Source organism: Lepus europaeus, chromosome 23, assembly GCF_033115175.1.
Source record: "Lepus europaeus isolate LE1 chromosome 23, mLepTim1.pri, whole genome shotgun sequence".
Taxonomy (NCBI): domain Eukaryota; kingdom Metazoa; phylum Chordata; class Mammalia; order Lagomorpha; family Leporidae; genus Lepus; species Lepus europaeus.
Genome location: NC_084849.1, coordinates 8,384,164 through 8,401,136, shown reverse-complemented (window position 1 = coordinate 8,401,136; position 16,973 = coordinate 8,384,164). Strand labels below are relative to the sequence as shown.

Sequence of the window (16,973 nt, the reverse complement as noted above, 5' to 3'; positions counted from 1 at the left end):
GCACTGATACCCTGGGGACCTGGTCCTAAGTTAGGGCCCCGTGTTGCCCCCTGCCTGCACCTGGGAGGAAAAGGCAGGATGGCCTGGGTGTCTCTGAGAGCTTTAGCAAGTACCCGGGCAGGAGGGGCACCCTGGCACCTGGCCTTTGCTCACTGTCCCTGTCACTTGGGAGCTGGGTCAGGTCTGATCAACCGCCAGGATCCCAGCAGGAGGATGTGGGCAGAAGGGAGGACCCCCAGCTCTCACTGTCCAGTACAGAGAGGGGCAGTCATGCCGGGCTGCTCACCTCAAGTGTGGGCAGAAGGGAGGACCTCCAGCTCTCATTGTCCACTACAGAGAGGGGCAGTCATGCCGGGCTGCTCACCTCAAGTGTGGGCAGAAGGGAGGACCCCCAGCTCTCACTGTCCAGTACAGAGAGGGGCAGTCATGCCGGGCTGCTCACCTCAAGTGTGGGCAGAAGGAAGGAACCCCAGTTCTCACTGCCCACTACAGAGAGGGGCAGTCATGCCGGGCTGCTCTCCTCAAGTGGGGTGAGGCCTGCAGGGAAGAGTCTGGAATGCCTTGGATACAGAGGCTCACGTCTTACACCTCCAACCAGGCGGGCATCCCGAGCCCCTGCGAGTTGGGCCAGCGAGCATCACCTCTCTTTTCACAAACAGTTCACAGACTGCACAGTGCAGGGTAACTGACTCGACTAGGGTTGGACATAATCCATTTGTTGTGGATCAATGGGGCCATTCGCTCACCCAGCAAATGTCCCCAGAGGCTGGGTACTGGCTGGCTGGCACCATGCCTCACTTTGCCCAGGTTGAGGAGGGCAGCACAGCCCCACCTCTCATTTTCCTGCAAAGCCCTAGCCCAGTGGGCCCTCTCCGGTCCTTGGCAAACAACCTCTGCTCCAACTCCCTTCAAGCCACCAGGGTTTGTCCCAGCAAGCACCCTGATCTGACCGGCAGAAACCCCAAGGACAGGACACCAAAGCCTCAGGACGGCTGAGACGCTCCTCACCCAGGCCGGCCTGATGCCGAGCAGCCAGTGTGTGCTCCCTGTGCCCTGGCTTCTGCAGCGGGGTGGGGAGGGCACCCCTGGGAGAACCTGCCACTGTCCCTAGGAGTGTGGAGGGGAGAAGGCTGCATTGTGCACGAGGCTAAAATCTGCCAAAAGGCCAGCGGAGAAGTAAAGGGCGGAGAAAGTAAAAGGTAAAAGGAGGGAAGAAAAGGCAGGAGGGAGGGGAGGGGAGGAGAGAGGAGGGAGAGGGAGGGAGGGAGGGAGGGCAGGTCCACTGCAGATCTGGGGTGCTCTCGTCACTCACTGCTCTGTAACCAACCACATCACACTGGGGCCTCAAAGCGCCACCTTACTATGACCGCTCACGGTTCTGTGGGTTGACAGGGCTCAGCTGGGCGGTTCTCTCGTCACCTCAGGTGGTCCTGGCTGGATGGCAGGTGGGGCTGCAGGCATCCAACGGCTGCAGTGGGCTGGCTGTCCAGCAAGCTTCGTTGACTCACGCCTGGTGTCTCCGTGTTCCTGGCCCTCTTCCCTGTGGTGTCTCATCCCCCAAGGCCTCTCCAGGTGGCTTCCCCCAGTAGTGGGGGAGGGTGGTGGTGTCTCAAGTTGAGTTTGAAGAAGCAGGAGGCAGATACAGCAGGCAGGCTGAAGGCCACACCTGGAACTGACACGGGGTCACTTCCTCCATGTTCTGTTGAGCTAAGGTGGCCCAGATTCAAAGGATGGAGACAGAGAGTACAGGTCTTGGAGGGGAGTGCAAGGACACAAGGCAGACAGGCACAGGATGGGAGATGCGCTGTGGCTGCCATGGTGACGGGGTGGATGTGACATTGAGCAAACAGGTGGAACTTCTGGGAAGGAACCCACAGCTTCTCCTGGGCTTCTGATGGGACTCATGGGTGTAAGCTCCACCACAGAACTCAGCGCCTGGGGCTGCTCTCGAGTCAGGACAGCGTCTCAGTGCCTTTGGGTCCTCACACAGGGCCCGGCACTCAGGTGGTGCTGCACAAATCTTTGTTGTGTGGACTTACACGGTGCCAGCAGAAGGGTGTCCCTGCCTCCTTTGGAAAGTCCTCCTGGGCACTGTACAACACATGTTCTCCCTCCCCGACACCAAGAGGGTGCAAGGGACCACCCAGCTGTGACCCTCACTGGGCTACCATCTAACACATGGCCTTGTATACAGTAGGCACTTGGTCCATCTTTGTTGAATGAATAAATGACTGCTCAGACACAACTGACGATCTAACACGTCTCTTGGGAAGTGGCGTCTTAGCTCCCTTCTCCAAGCTCTAGAAGGTCAGCAAGCGGCACCAGTGCCTCGGATCCAGGTGGGGAGGCTTCCCCGGCCCTGGCAAGCCCCAGTACCTGCTGTGTTGAGAACATGGGGCCTCGCAGCCACTTGACACGTGGCATCTTGCTGAGTCTCACGGGTGAGAAGACAGTGGCTCAGAGACTTGAAGTCACTGGGCAAGGTCACACAGGTTCATCGGAGTCGGGAGGATGGGGCTCAGACTGTGGGTGTCTGACCATCATGCTCCTGCCTCCCTCTGGGGGTCAGAGGCCACGTCAGCCTTCTTGTTCCCAAACGGCTGTGTTCTGATCCGGCTCAGGGGCACAGCTCTGTTCCAACCTGACCAAAAGGGGTCTCCACCCTGCAGTCCGCCTCCCCGGCCACGGCAAAGCAGCTTTTCGCAACGGCCATGCTGGCTTCCTGGCTAGGCTGGAGCACGCAAAGCTCAGACAAGTTTCACCTCTGGTTTAGCATAACAAAACTTTTAATTTAGATGTTTTCATCTCTCTCTCCAAGTAAAAATAAGTTTAAAATAATGACTGTAATAAATGAAGGTAATTAATTGTAGTTTGTTCCTTTACTGTCTAGTCAGCTTAATTTTACCTTTTCAACTAATAATGAGAAAATAATTTTTGTGCTCGGAGGGTTAATGATATGTAACTGCAAGAACTGCTAATTGCATGTTGCAATCCATCCATCAACAACCCCATCTGTGCGCCTTGATTATGTTTGCTAAATTATTGCTTTGAATTATCTTTCATAAAGCAACTTTTGTAATTAGCGGGGCTTTCGTCTTGCTCTTTTCTCTGCCACGCGAGGAGACTCAAACTTTGGCCATTTCAAGCTGTCTCCGCGAAGCCACCTTCCCGGCTGTCTTTGTTCCCCTGAGCAGGGAAATCATTGCTGTCCTTAGAGCAATCAGCACAGGGGGAGCTTCCTGGATTCACAGCAAGGCAAATCCACTTCCTCCCCGCTCCCACAGGCGCGCGCGCAGACCCACGCACACAGAGCACACAAAGGTAGAAAGGACGCCTGGATTCCACACATCCCGGGGCTGGTGGCGAGGAATTCAGGAATAAACTTGCACAGGGTTTACTACAACCGGAGGCCGGCCCCGGGGAAGGGCTGGCGGTGGGCCGTTCGGCCCTGGCGTTTTATGGGCTGGTTTATGGGAGTCGGGATGGCGTCTGCCCCGGGGAATGTTTCCGGGAGGTGATTAATGCCCACTTGGGAATGCGCAGCTCCAGCCCAGAGCCTGGCGGAGGGCGAGAGGGAAGCGGCGTGAAGGATGAGCCCTCATTAAAAAAATTAAAATGAAAATCATATTTGGATTATAAACAGCCTTGCGTGTGCAGCTCGTTCTGGACAAAGATGCTTTTTATTAACACCTTTCTTTGGCGGCTGTTTCTCCCCCAGGGTGGGGGGGCGCGGGGAGGGACATGGTGGCCACAGTGGCTTAGTCAATAGATCATGAGGAAGGCGGGGGTTTTGGAATAAAATTCCAGACAAATGCAGTCTTTTTGGTACATTAAAGGGACGACGGGAAGCCCTCTTAAGAAAATTAACGAAGTCCTTTGCAGGTGCCCGGCCGCTAAGGCGGTGTCTGTTGAGCCCGCCGCCGGGTTCGGAAGCCCGCGTGCGGCACTGTGTTCCCTCTCAGATCCGCCAAGACTTCCTCTGGCCCGGCGCGGGCTGAACACCCATTGTGTGTGGGCGCCCTGAAGACCGCCTCCACACTGCCGAGTCCTTGGAATCCTGAGCACCGGCCTCCTGGGCAGAGGGCAGCCAGAGCCCAGAGAAGTTAAGGAAGCCTCCCCAGTCCGCACAGCTCATTTCAGGGTAGGGCCGGGAAGCAAGCCAGGCCTGCAGGAGGCTGCCCTGCCCGGCTGCCCTGGGGTCTTCTCCTGACCCTCACCCACCCTGCCCTCCTGAGAAGACGACACAAGACGCGGGCACGGAGAGCCCCTCTCTTTGGGAAGAAGAGAGGCTGACTCTCACTGAGCTACCGTGGAGACCGAACAAACCCACAGCGCGGCCATGACGACAGTATCACCAACTACCCACGACCTCCACACTCGTGCTGCGAGCACGTCTCAGTGTCACGCGCAGCCTCAGCAGAAAGCGTCCTTAGCAACCGTTTTGTGACGAGGACGCAGACAGAGAGAGGCTAAGTCGCTCACCTAAGCCCACGTGGCTACTGCGTCGTAGCAGTGAGGTTCAGACCCAGGCCAGGCCCAGAGTCTGTGCTTGTCACCCCCTCACCAGACACTACCTTAACCTCTTTCCTTGCATTTTATCTAATTCTCAAAACAATACAAAAAGACCTGTAGCACCTTTATGCCCATTTAACAGACAGGGAAACTGAGCCTTGAAGAGGCTAAGAGAAGCTCTGCTCACATCAACTCAGGCAAAGGAAAGCTGACAAAAGGACACAGTCTACAAAACAATGCCCGTGGGGCTGGGCATGGGGTCAGCTGCCCAAGAGCCTGTGTGCCGAGCAGCCCTGGGACCAGAAGTTGGCAGGCAGGAATCTGGTGGTTTTTTTTTTTTTAAATAAAAAAACACCCACACATCCAAGGAAACACATTCCCAACATTATTGGCCTTTTTTGTTTTGTTTTGTTTCCCCCTCTCCCAGCACAGGGAAACTTACAAGCAAATGAATCAATACCGGGTGGCCCTATGAATAAATAAGCACATCAGTCAACTCGGTAATAAAATGAAGGGATGAAAAATATGGAAATCAGCGACATTTGTGTAAATCCAGTTACTGTTTACTTTAATATTGCCGTGCGCATTTACGTGGCTCCAAAGAGACAGATAAAGGTAGCCTGGGGCTTGGCGGACAGACATACAGCGCATCCCCAGGGCGAGCTCTGAGGATGGCCAATCCCGGGGCCCCTGTCTGAGCCGAGCGCTCCCGGAAGAGGCCCTTCAAGATAGACTCTTCCAGCAGTGGCCTCCCTGCCACTCCCCCACCCAGGGAGCGTCCAGCCTTTGTCCAGCCGGGCTCCTGTGCCTGCCAGGTCAGCGGACACGTTCAGAACCCGGTCAGAGGTCAGACGACGGGAGCCGGGAGGGAACGCCAGGCAGGGGGAGTGACTGCAGCTGCTGCAGAGGGACTGCAGCCCGAGGGCTGGCAGGAGAGGACACGACCCATGCTGACTTCACGGTCAGAGGGGTAGTCTGCCTTTGGGACTTCGCTGCCTGAGAGGAAGAGTGCCGTGATCACCTGGCACGGACTTCTGTGTTTAAAAACGGAAAACTGAGCCTGGAAGGTAAAGCGGTTTGCTCAAGGTTGCAGGTCTGACTTGCAGCAGAGCCAGCCCCGGGCAAACCGGGGACAAGACTTCTTGGGATGAGAATCGGGAGGTCCACCAGACCCAACAGAGCCGTGACACCCTTGGAAGGGACACTACGGGGAATGGGACAGAGTTGGGCACAGGGGCAGGGCAGCTGGCCTCCTTTGGCAACTCCGAGTGGGACAGGAGGAGCCGCTGGTGCACTTCTCTGACACACCGCCATGGCCTTGGGTCTTACCTCAGCCTGGAAGCTTTTTAACACAGGAGCCACCATCTCTCTGATTTCCTGGAAAAGAGATCAGCGAAGAGTTCACCACAGCGCCAGGTGGGACACCCCCACTGCCCAGCTCCCAGCTCGTCCTTGTCCCACGGTCAGCCTTTCCCCAGCATGTCCTGAGGGACCTGCACTCCACGGGATTTCCTAAGGGTGATTCTGTCCTGGAGAACCGGGAGTGCTAAGCCCAATCAGACTGCGAAGGTCATGTCCAAGAAGCTGCTGCCCTGCAGGGTGTGGCAGTCTCTGACACAGCACGCACTGGCACTTTCTGGAAGAGGGAGGGGGAAGCAGGTGGATTTGACCGTGGAATGGTCTTTTGGGCAGTGCATCGTGGTGGTCCATCACAGGGCACCTGTGCTGGGGGACAGAGAGACGGCTCCAACTCTCCACACGGAGCACAGTCGTCCAAATCTCCTGTCGTTCAGGGCATCACTTGGGCTGCCTCCCCAGCGAAGGCTGCTTTCTGTCTTAGCAACGCCACGGTGTGCCGGTCCCTCCTTCTGCACCAGTGTGCGCAGGTTCTGGGCACTTGTCTGGGTCTTCCCTGCACTGTGATGCCAGCTCAGAGGAGGGCCCTGCCTGTGTCGGATGAACTCTGTGGACCTGGGCTGTCTTCTATGCCAGACCCTAAGTGACTTGGAGGTTCCTAGCCTGAGGTTTCCCTGGTGGACTCTGATAGGTTCCTCTCCCCAGCATGTGGGGAGGGGGGAAGCCTTTGAGAACCCTGTGTCCCAGTACCCCACCCCTAAATCCTCATTTCCTCTGAGACCCACCAGGGACCTCCCAACCACAAGCAGCCACAGCACAGGACATCCCTGCTGGGGGCGGGGGAGGGTGGCAGAGAAGCAGGAAAGGGCGAGGTGGGCAGAAGGATCCATGTTGAGATAAAGAATAAATTCCTTAGTTATGAAACTAAGGTTGTGCTGCTTCTGCCCCTAGAAAAAAAACCCTCTTCTGGGTCTGGGGTACCCTGCCTCACTGGTGTCTTCTTCCAGGGCATCTCAGAGTCACTGCTACCCTGACACCCTTTTAGGGGGCCACAGGCAGTGCACCACGTGGTGGATGTGGCTTGGAGGCTCAGCAATGGAAAAGGAAGCCTAGGAGCCCCTGGGCTGCAGCCACGAACCTGAGTGCCCAGCAAGGTGGGCTGGAGTGCACAGAGCTCCCTAATGGGGCCACAGCTATGCAGCTTTGAGCTGACAAATACCCCTGGACACAGGGCCAGGGGGCTGCGAGATCCCCCCAGAGGCTCTCAAAGGACGCTGAGAAGCAGACCTGTAGGTGCCACAGGTGGTAAAGTCTGAAAAATGTTCCAGACTAAATGGAAGCTATATTGGCAGGAGAGCTCTGATTGGTATATCAGAGACCTCTGCTCCGGATTCAGGAAGTGTGAGCATTGAGGCACTTCATGAAAGATGGAACTAAAAGATAAGCTTATTTTGGTGCAAAATATTTAAAAATCCAAGCACAGTTTTTTCATAATGTGGATTTCCCATGAACTTTTTGCAGGCCCCTCATACTCAAAGGGGCCTTGGAACCATCCACCTGGTCCCTGAATTTACAGAGGGAGAGACTGGGGCCCCAGAGGGGCTAGCCTGCTCAAGCTCAAGCAATACGCTGGTGGCACAGCTTGGACTTGAACCCAGGTCCCCAGACTCCCAAAACAGGCTCTTCAAAACCCTACACTCAAGTGAACTTAGAGACCCACATCAGAGCCACGATGGGGGTGGTGCTGGCAGGGCTCTGGGCCCATGCTGACCACATCCAGGAGCCCACTGCCCTGCCTGCTTCCTGCTGGCAGCAGCTGGGCCGAGGCAGCAGTAGCAGGTGAGTGGCACCAGCCAGATGCTCTTAAATACAGCTTGGCACGACTTTTCCGTCAGGAGAGAAGGGTTCCAAAAATGAGGATTTTTAGATGCACGACTATAATAGGAGTGGAAACTTATTCCTCCTAATTACATAATTGCATAATTATGCAGTATTAAAATTATGTAAGCCGAACTTGGCGGCTTAAAACCTGGCCTGGATTTCTTTCATCACCTGGGGGCTCCCGTGTGGGCTCAGTGGCTAAGTCCACTGCACAGGGGGAAAGAGGACAGGATGGAGGGCCTGAGTGGGCCAGAGAGCGGGGGCAGGGGAGGCTACGAGGATCTGGGGCAGATTCAGCTCTACTTCCTGGAGACAACTCAGAGGTAAAGCCAAGTCAGAGGTACCCTCATTCCCAGGAGAAAAAAAAAATCGGCTTAAAGACCCCAACCCGTGCTCCGCTCTCAAAGGGAAGGGAGGGCCCTCAGCAGCTTTGGTCTCAGAGTCAAACCAAGCACTGCCTTGGCTTTTCTGAGCCTCTCAGATGCACCCCCTCCGAGCCTTCACACCTAGGCCTGCTCCTAGACTTGTCCCAAGGGTAAGTTCTTAGTCCCCTCTCTTTTCCTGAAGAACCAGAGTCATCTATGACTGGTGTGAGAGGAATTCATAGCCGAGAACAAGGGGGACCTGCAGGCTCCACCGCTCTGTGCTCATGGCCTGGTTCCCGCCTCTTCTCTGACTCTCCGGGGCCCCCTCCTCCCTCAGCGCAACAGCAGCAGAAGCCTTCTGGGAATGTGTGCAGGTGGAGTGTCACTGGTGGACACACCTGGACACCAGACCCTGCCCCGCCCTCTTCCAAGACCCAGCAGCTCTGAGCAGGTAAGGGCAGAAGACTAAGCCATGAACCTGCTGACCTGAGGGGGACAGGTGGCTTTGGGGCAGGTAGATCTGGCTTTGGAGACCACTGATACCTGTGCTCCGTAACTGCTCTGGGAGACCACATCCCTGCCCACATCTACAGTGTCAGAGGCCTTTAGTTCTCCTGTCTGCATTCAGCCCCGTGCTTCTCCCCCACCCCTTTAACTGGAGAAGCCACAGGGGGCCCGAGAGAGGAGGGAAAATAACCCACACACTGAGCCCTGCAATGAACAGGAATGTGTCTGGGCTGTTCGGGGGGGCTGGGCATCTCCAGGAATCCCCCCTGCGCCCCAGGGGAAGCGGGGTGGGAGGGTCTTTCAGATCCGTGAGCGAGGGAAGGCCACAGCTGCCACCTCCCAGATGCCAGTGGGAAACCACAACAAAGTCACAAACGCTGGACAGACCGTCTCTGCCACCAGGGCCAAGCATCTGACTTCGATATGAGGAGGGAGAAATGGACGCTGCCTGGAGCCCTCAGGGACAATAGCTTTCCCGGAGAAACAGTCTGCCCTGACTCGGACGGCACTGCTGAGCACACAGCACCAGGGAGCACCGGAGGGTTCGGGCAGTAATTTCTCCTCGTGGCTAATTAGCTTCTTTTCTTGTTAGTCACTTATGTCTACAGTTTTCAAAATACAGTTTGAACAGAGAAAAATGTGCATTCCTACTGAGTTAATTCTATAACAGCAAATATACTGTACCTCAGGTACATTTTTCTTAAATTCCCGGCGGAGTTCAATTAAATGTTTATGAGAATGTTCACTCTCCTCCTGCCGTGCAGACAGCTCAGAAGCGACGGAATTAAGCTCCTTCTGGAACAATAAAATAAAAAGAGGAGGGGGAGAAAGAAAAGAGTTTTTTCCTCTTTTCCCTTTTTAATCATCATACAAAACAGCATTCCAACAAGTTTTCTTAACTCATAAAGCTGAGAAAAGACAGGGTATCGACTCTTGGCACAAACGAATACTTTAAGAAAACCGGGGATACACCAAGAGAAAAAACAAAGACCCCACTCCAGGGCGGCTGTTTTGCACAGCGACTGTCGGACCACATCAATCATCTCTGTGGCACTGGGTGGAGTTGTTTCTCTTTCTATCTCTTCCCCACCCCCCTGCCCCACCTCTTACATTTCCAAAGGAGTGATGGCATAAGCTTGTCAGTAACTGTAGAAAACATCTCCGAACCGTGTCAAAATAGTAAAGTGTGGCATATTGTATGGGCATATTATACAGCAAGAAAGTGCTGTCGACAGCTTTCATATATCAGATGTGGGAACTCGTCCAACTATGACTTACTTACACTTAAAGGTTCATAAATATGCCTTTTAAGATATAGATGGCTTTTTAATTTCAGTGGATTTTGGAAAAATGAAGGTGCCAATAAGAAGCATGCTGACCTTTTGTGTACCCTGCAGTAAATCATTTAAGGTTCACTTCAAGTATAAGAAATATTTCACTGGAGACTCCTGGATTCAGAAGAAATGGGTTGGAAGCCACTGGGCCTGCCTGTGTGCAATGGCTGTGCTGTCACAAGAGGGGGAGGAAGAAGTGTTTTGCAGGATGGAGCAGCGAGGGAAAAAAAGGTGGGGGATGGAAGGGGGCACGCCCCAGCTCAGACTCCTCTCAGACATCGCCTGCTGGCCGAGCGTGCGTGTCTGATCACCCCTAGGGGCTTTTTTCACTTTAACAGTGGCAGTCGCACAAGGGGAGTACAATTCACTGCAAGTTGTCGGGGATTTCATTTGCATAATTCAAGAAACGCTCTGTTTATGTGGTCTGCTGCTTTCTCGCACCGTCCCGAGATGGGCTTTTTTTCTGGACCATAACTCGAGGAGTATTTCTGTATATATCACCCGATTATATTTGCAGCAATCAAGCCCCATAATTTCCTAAATCCGGTGGCGCAATAAATTTCTGCAATCAGATTTATTAAAAACACACATGCAGATGCGGGAGTGTGTTTCTAGGGTGAACTCTTTAATCTAACATATGTATGAGGAGGCCCAGCACTGTGCTGAAAGACCCCATTTGTCATTGCTAATACACATTCATCTTGCACACACAATGAAACACTTTCACCATTAGATAATGAAATAAAAGTACTATTAACCCGCTGCAAATCCTTTTCCCTCTAAGAGACGGAAAGCATGGCAATTGTCTTAGATCATGTCTGAGAGTCGGTAAATCTGCTAAGCAGGAATTCACACTAGCACCACAAAGCTGGTACCCCAAACCTGGGGAAAGTGTCTCTGCCCCATGGGGCTTTCTGGAGCAATCCAGAGCAATCCGGGCAGGAGATTCTATTCCAGAGAAGTGTCTATCATCTCTGGAGAATCAGGAAAGCAGAAAGGAGACGGTGGAGGAACAAAAGTTGCTGTCCAACGCGGCGCCGGGGGACGGGCGCTGTCCACGGTCCTGAAACCAATTCCTGCTGCGGCACCGGTCTGCTGGTGGATACGACTGCCTGTCAAAAAGCCCCAGACAATTTTGGGCCTATAGGGAATGAGGTGTCACAAGAAAAAGCATAGATGTCTGGTTGTCTTCATTTAAAACCAAAGTCAGTTTCCAATACAGAAACCACAGCTGACCGCCGCCACCGTATCGGGTGACTGGGTGAGCTCAGCGTTTGCAGCAATAGATAAGGGGAAGAACTAGCAGTTGGTGCAGCCAGGTGAACAGAATTTCACCTGCCAGGAGAGAAAGAGACCTGGAGCGCTCTTGAGCCAAGTGCTCACAGTTTTTCTTGTCCCCTTCAAGACAAAGATGTCATCTGCACATTGCTGCTGGGCAAACAACTGAGACTTGGGTTTTTAATGCTTTGGTTTTGGATGATCTTGTTTCTGACGCTGTGCTCCTGTTTCAGGGACACTGTACCTCCCCATACCCCAGCAACTGAGATACCTGGTGGGTCTGGATTCAACTCTTCATTCAACACATCCAGTTCAGGTTCTGCAGGAAATCCAGGTAGGGTAAGGCCAACTCTATTGCATTGCACCAGACCATTATGTTTGGTTCCCTACCAGTACCTCTGAGGCTGCTGGCAGGTGCACGTCTGACAGGTAGGATGTCTGTGGCACCATGCAACAGGGAGGGCAGAGCCAGGGAAGGCAGGGGGACTTCAGGAGGCCTCACTGCAACCCAAGCTCTTGATGGCTTTCCTGTTTGGCTCTTGAGAAACAGGCAATGCCACAGACATCCACGTTCATCTCAACTTTGCTAACTCTATCCTCATTTTTGAACCCTGAATTCTTGCTGTATTTCTATGGCAAACACACTACCATCAATAATAACACCAGTAAGAAATATGGGCAGGCATTTTGTCTACGAGTTCAGTGCCAGTTAAGATACCAGAAATCTCACTTTGGAGTGCCTGGGTTTGACACTTACTTCCAGCTCCTGACTCCAGTTTTCTGCTAATGCAGGAGGCAGCATGGATGGCTCAGGTAGTTGGGTTCCAGCCACTCACATGGGAGACCTGGATTGAGTTCCCAGATCCTGGCTTTGGCCCTGTCCCTGGCCACTTTGGGCATCTGAGGAGTGAAGCAGTAGATAGTAGCTCTGTCTCTCTCTTCCTCTCACATAAATAAAATTTATAAAAACAAAAAAAAAATACCATTTATTGAGTGCTTACGCAGACCAGGTACTATGCTAAGTTCTTATCATATATCATCGCATATGACAAACATATTAAGTGTCTGTAAGGGATATCATCAATTCTAATAACTGAAGTGAGCATTATCTCCTTGGTGGATTATAAAGGAAATTAAAAAAAAAAGATTTAATTTACTTAGTTGAAAGGCAGAGTTACACAGAGAGGGACACACACACACACACCCATACACAGATCTTCCATCTGCTGGTTCACTCCCCAAATGGACACAACAGTTAGGGCTGGGCCAAACTGAAGCCAGGAGCCAGGAAATCCATCCATGTCTCCCCATGTGGGTACAGGGGCCCAAGAACTTGGGCCATCTTTTGCTTTTCCCAGGTGCATTAGCAAGGAGCTGGATCAGAAGTGGGACAGCCAGGACTTGAAACCATGCCCATATGGGATGCCACCATCTCTGGTGGTGGCTTAGCCAGCTGTACCACAACACCAGCCCTTATAAAGGCAAATTTTTAATCACCTGCTTCACTTCCCCATTAGCTGGTATGAATTCAGAGAGCTTGTTGTAAATGATACAATATACACGTGTAAAACACCAAAGCATGGTACCAAGTATTCAATAAATGTTGGCTGATGCTAATCCTATATTTAGATAAACTGAGAACTCAGACAACACCGCACCAGATAAATGATTCCATGAGTTCTGGATTTCACAGGGTAGTAAAAATCTTACCCAAAAAGGTGAGGGGGGCGGGGACCAACGAGAGTATTGCCAATTTTGACTGAAACAAGCAAAGATACTAAGAAGCACTTGCTCCTACCCCTATAAAACAGATATATGAACATCAACAAAGCAAGAAGGCCAAGGACAGACTGACAATGGTCTTTACAAAGAAACAGATTTACAATTGAAAAGGCCATGTTTATTTTTTTGAAGAAACGAAAAATTCTTCACGGGTCTGGAGTTAGAAATGCTCACAGAGCTAGCAGGGCCTCTTCTTTGAAAACCACACAGAACTCGGGATCCTCTCCCACCCTGGCCTCCAGCCCCAGCCCCCAGCCCCCAGCCCTGGGGAGCCCTGCTTAACACAGCCCCAGACTCTGGACCCGGCCCAGGCAAGGAGGCGAATCATCTGATTAACCGGCCAGCAGCAGCAGACAGACAGCCCGGAGCCCGGCGCAGACCATTCAAATAATGATCATCATAAACAGCCCATTTGCAACTAAAAAGAAATAATTTTAATGAGCTTGAAGCAGATGATAGATGCAGCTGAGGCTCGGGCCAACGTGTGGAGAGAAAGGGGGCTGGGACCGCGCCGCACCCAGGACGGGCGCTGCAGAAGCTGGGGCTCCGAGGAAGGGGCTCTTCTGACGGGATCAGCAGTGCCCAGCGTCCAGCGAGTGCCCCCAGCCCTCAGCGGTCTGCCATCAGCGAGCTGAGCAGTCCTGGGACTTGGATCTCAAGGCACTCCAAACACAGAAGCCAGCAGAAGCCTTCAAGGTTGCCTGGCTCCTCGCTGCCTGAACTTTAGATGCCCAGCTCCCTCTGTGTGAATTTTGCCACAAGGACATTCTGACAATGACTCCCTGAATATTTATCTTCATAGGGGCTCCCACCGGTTTTGTTTTTGACTGGGATATACCCATGTTAAGCTGAATGCATTTTCACCACTGCCCAGATGGAGACAGGGAATGTTCATGGCCCCGATCCCCTTGGAGGGGTCCCTTCTGTCCCCTCCCAGTCACCATCCCGTAAAAGTAACCAGGATTCTGGTCCTAGCACCGTAGGTAAGTTTGCTCTTTAGAATGATTCAGCCTCAGTTTCTGTGTCTGTAAAATGGGGACAGAATTCATGTCTTCAGGGATACTGTGAGGACTTACTTTTTTCTTAAGACTTATTTATTTTTCCAAAAGAGTGATAGAGAGAGAGAGAGAGAGAGAGAGAGAAAGAAACTGAGAGAGAGAGAGAGAGAGAGAGACTGAGAGAGAGTGAGCAAGCAGGCTCTTTCGTTTGCTGGTTCACTCCTCAAATGTCTGCAACAGCCAGGGAAGGGCCAGGCCAGAGCCAGGAGCCAGGGAACTCCGTCTGGATCTCCCATGTGGACGCAGAGCCAAGCACTTGGGCCGTCATCTGCTGCTGTCCCAGACCCGTTAGCAGGGGGCTGGATCAGAGATCAGGACTGAAAACTGGTGCTCTGACATGGGACATGGGTGTTGCTGTGCCACAGCACTGGCCCCTGGTGCGGACTTCTTGAGAATCAGGAGGTAAGGCGTGAACACGTGCAGCGTCCAGAGTGGTCCTGACCTTCAGTGGAATGGGAGTCCCTGAGGGGCAGGGACTGTGTCTGGGTTGCTCACAGCTCTGTCCACAGTTCTAGCAAAATGCTTGGTGTGCAGGAAGCCTTCGGCAAGTACAGTGGAGTGACAGCCTGCTACCAGAAAGAGGCGGGAGAGGTCCCCTGTGGCGAGAGCAGGGAGGCGACACCTTTCTGGCTGCCAAATGTCTCACCTGCATCTCTGGTCCCCGGAGCTCCCAGGCAGACAGGGAGGAGGGAGTCCCAGGGATGCTCACCGCAAAGGGACTTGCTCTGTCTGTGGTGGGGCAGGCTGGGAGTGGCGCCTTCAGAGGGGCCTCAGTGGGCCAGCTCTGGCAGGGGGGCACTCAGGGACAACCTAGGATGGAGGGAGGGCACATGCCGACCTGCCACCAGCAAGGAGACGCGACAAGACGGATGGCTCTGCAGTCTGCCTAGATGGATAACTGCATGGCGGCTGAGAGACAGCCTGGGTTCCCAGAGCCATCCATCACCCGCTGCACCGTATGTAAATTCCCCACACCAAGATGTATTGGGCCAATTATCTGAGGCCGGGGCAAGGGGCGGCGCCTACATTGAATGGGTCTCAGCCAGGCTGGCTTTTCCTGTCTTCCGCAAGGTGACAGGCAGTTCACACTCAGAGAGCTGTGGAGGGGAACGGTGCCAAGCCTTGGGGCCTGGGCGTGAGCAGAGAGGCTGCCAACGACTGTGCGGCGAGCTTCCGGAGCAGTGACCACCCTGCTATGACAGCTGGAGTGGAGAGAGCCCTCTGGGCACACAGCAGCTCACCGAATTCCCCCAGCAGCACTCAGAGTGCAGGGGAATCTCCAGAAATCTCTGTTGATGGAGCAAATCAACAGTCCTGTGGTGTGGGTACCATGGGACACACAGTGCCTCTGCACAGAGACTAAGCTACTTGCCCAAATCACCCACTGGGAACAGGCACCATGGGGACTCCAACCTATGTGTTTTGGGTCCTTTCTCTTGGGTGCTTCCTGGGAGCTGCACCGCAGCTACTGACGGGCCAGCCTTTCCCCGAACTGTCCTCAACAAGAACCCATGCAGCTGAAGACCAGGAGCACGGCTGGGCCCACTGGGGTCTGTCCACCCATCCAATCACCTGGTCATCTGTCCGTCCAATCACTCACCCATTACACTTGAGGTGCCTACAGTGTTTCCAGGGGCAAGAAGGACGCAGGCCCTGCTGTATGGAGCATCTGGGCACGCAGGCAGCATAGACAATGGAAGCTGCAGGCCACAAGCCTTCTGAGCACTGCCCCAGCTTAGGCTTCCTGCAAATCTAGGGGCCAATCTGCTGTCAGTTTGAGGGAGGCGAGGGCCAGTGTTTGGCAGGCAGAGTGCAGCAAGTCAGTCATGGCCTTGCCTCCCTCGGGGGGCCACAGCCTCAGGGTCCAGGCTACAGGAAGTGCCTGGGGAGGATTGAGTGTTCAGGGCCAAGGTTGGTGCCTGGGCTGGGGCTGCTGCCAATGCTGAGGCCATTTTCCCTGACCTGGGTGTCAGGCTGACATCAGTTAGCAAATCGTATGACGTGACAATGTCTTACCCTTGCTGCTGCCACCTCCCTGGGTCAGGCCACCATCAGGCTCAGTGACCACGGGAGCCTCTTCACTGGGCTGTCTGCTGTCACCCCTGCCCTCCTACCGTGTTGTCCTCACCTGGCAGCCACTCACTCACATCCTCAAAACCACTCCAAGGCCCCCATCTGACTCAGTCAAGGTCAAAGTGCTCACCACGTGCTTCACCTCTGGTTTCACTTCCTGCTGCTCCCCCCCACCCACTCTGCTGCGGCCACAGAGGGACCTGGCTGGTTCTTTAGCCCACATGGTCTCCAGCACGTCTGGGCCCAGGGCCTTTGCACTAGTTATTCCTGCGGCCCGAAACGCTGTTCTGTTTTCCACACAGATGTTTCCCTTGCGCCCTCAGGGTCTCAGCTCTTACAGTAACTTCCCCCAGAACCTGTGCCACCACCCTGTTCAAACCGGCAATGCCTCCTGTCTACCTCCCCTACACCCTGCTTATTTTTGTCCATAACACTTTTTGTGGAACCATTTATGTCGTCATTTTACCTGCCTGTCTCTGCTGCCTGCCCCCTCCATAAGGACAAGGACTCTGGGTCATGGCTGTAGGTGCTGAACACTTGCTGCATCAGTGAGTGAATGTAAAGAATGAAAGATGAACAGGCTGATTCCTGGAACCCCCACCCCCACTCCCAGAGGGGCTCCCCTGCCTCAGTGCCTTGTCCCCCTCCAGCCAGCCTCTCCCAAGCATCGGGCAAGCACACAGCCCACTCCTGCTGCAGGCGGGACCTGGAGGTGGCTGTCCTTGAGAGCAGATGCCAATCAAATACCTAATTATCTCGTGGCAAGCCCCCAAAACTGGGAGACACATCCGATCACTTCCTCTTGGCCTTGATTGCTGCTTTATATT

General features: G+C 53.7%; 1 protein-coding gene across 1 annotated transcript in view; it reads right to left on the bottom strand.

Moving 5' to 3' along the window:
* Nucleotides 1-16,973, bottom strand: part of CUX2 (cut like homeobox 2) — a 254,319-nt gene that overhangs the window by 79,045 nt on the left and 158,301 nt on the right. Inside the window, 2 exon segments of the mRNA XM_062182840.1 lie at nucleotides 5,842-5,889; nucleotides 9,306-9,416. Of these exon segments, the coding sequence (XP_062038824.1) occupies nucleotides 5,842-5,889; nucleotides 9,306-9,416 (159 nt within the window).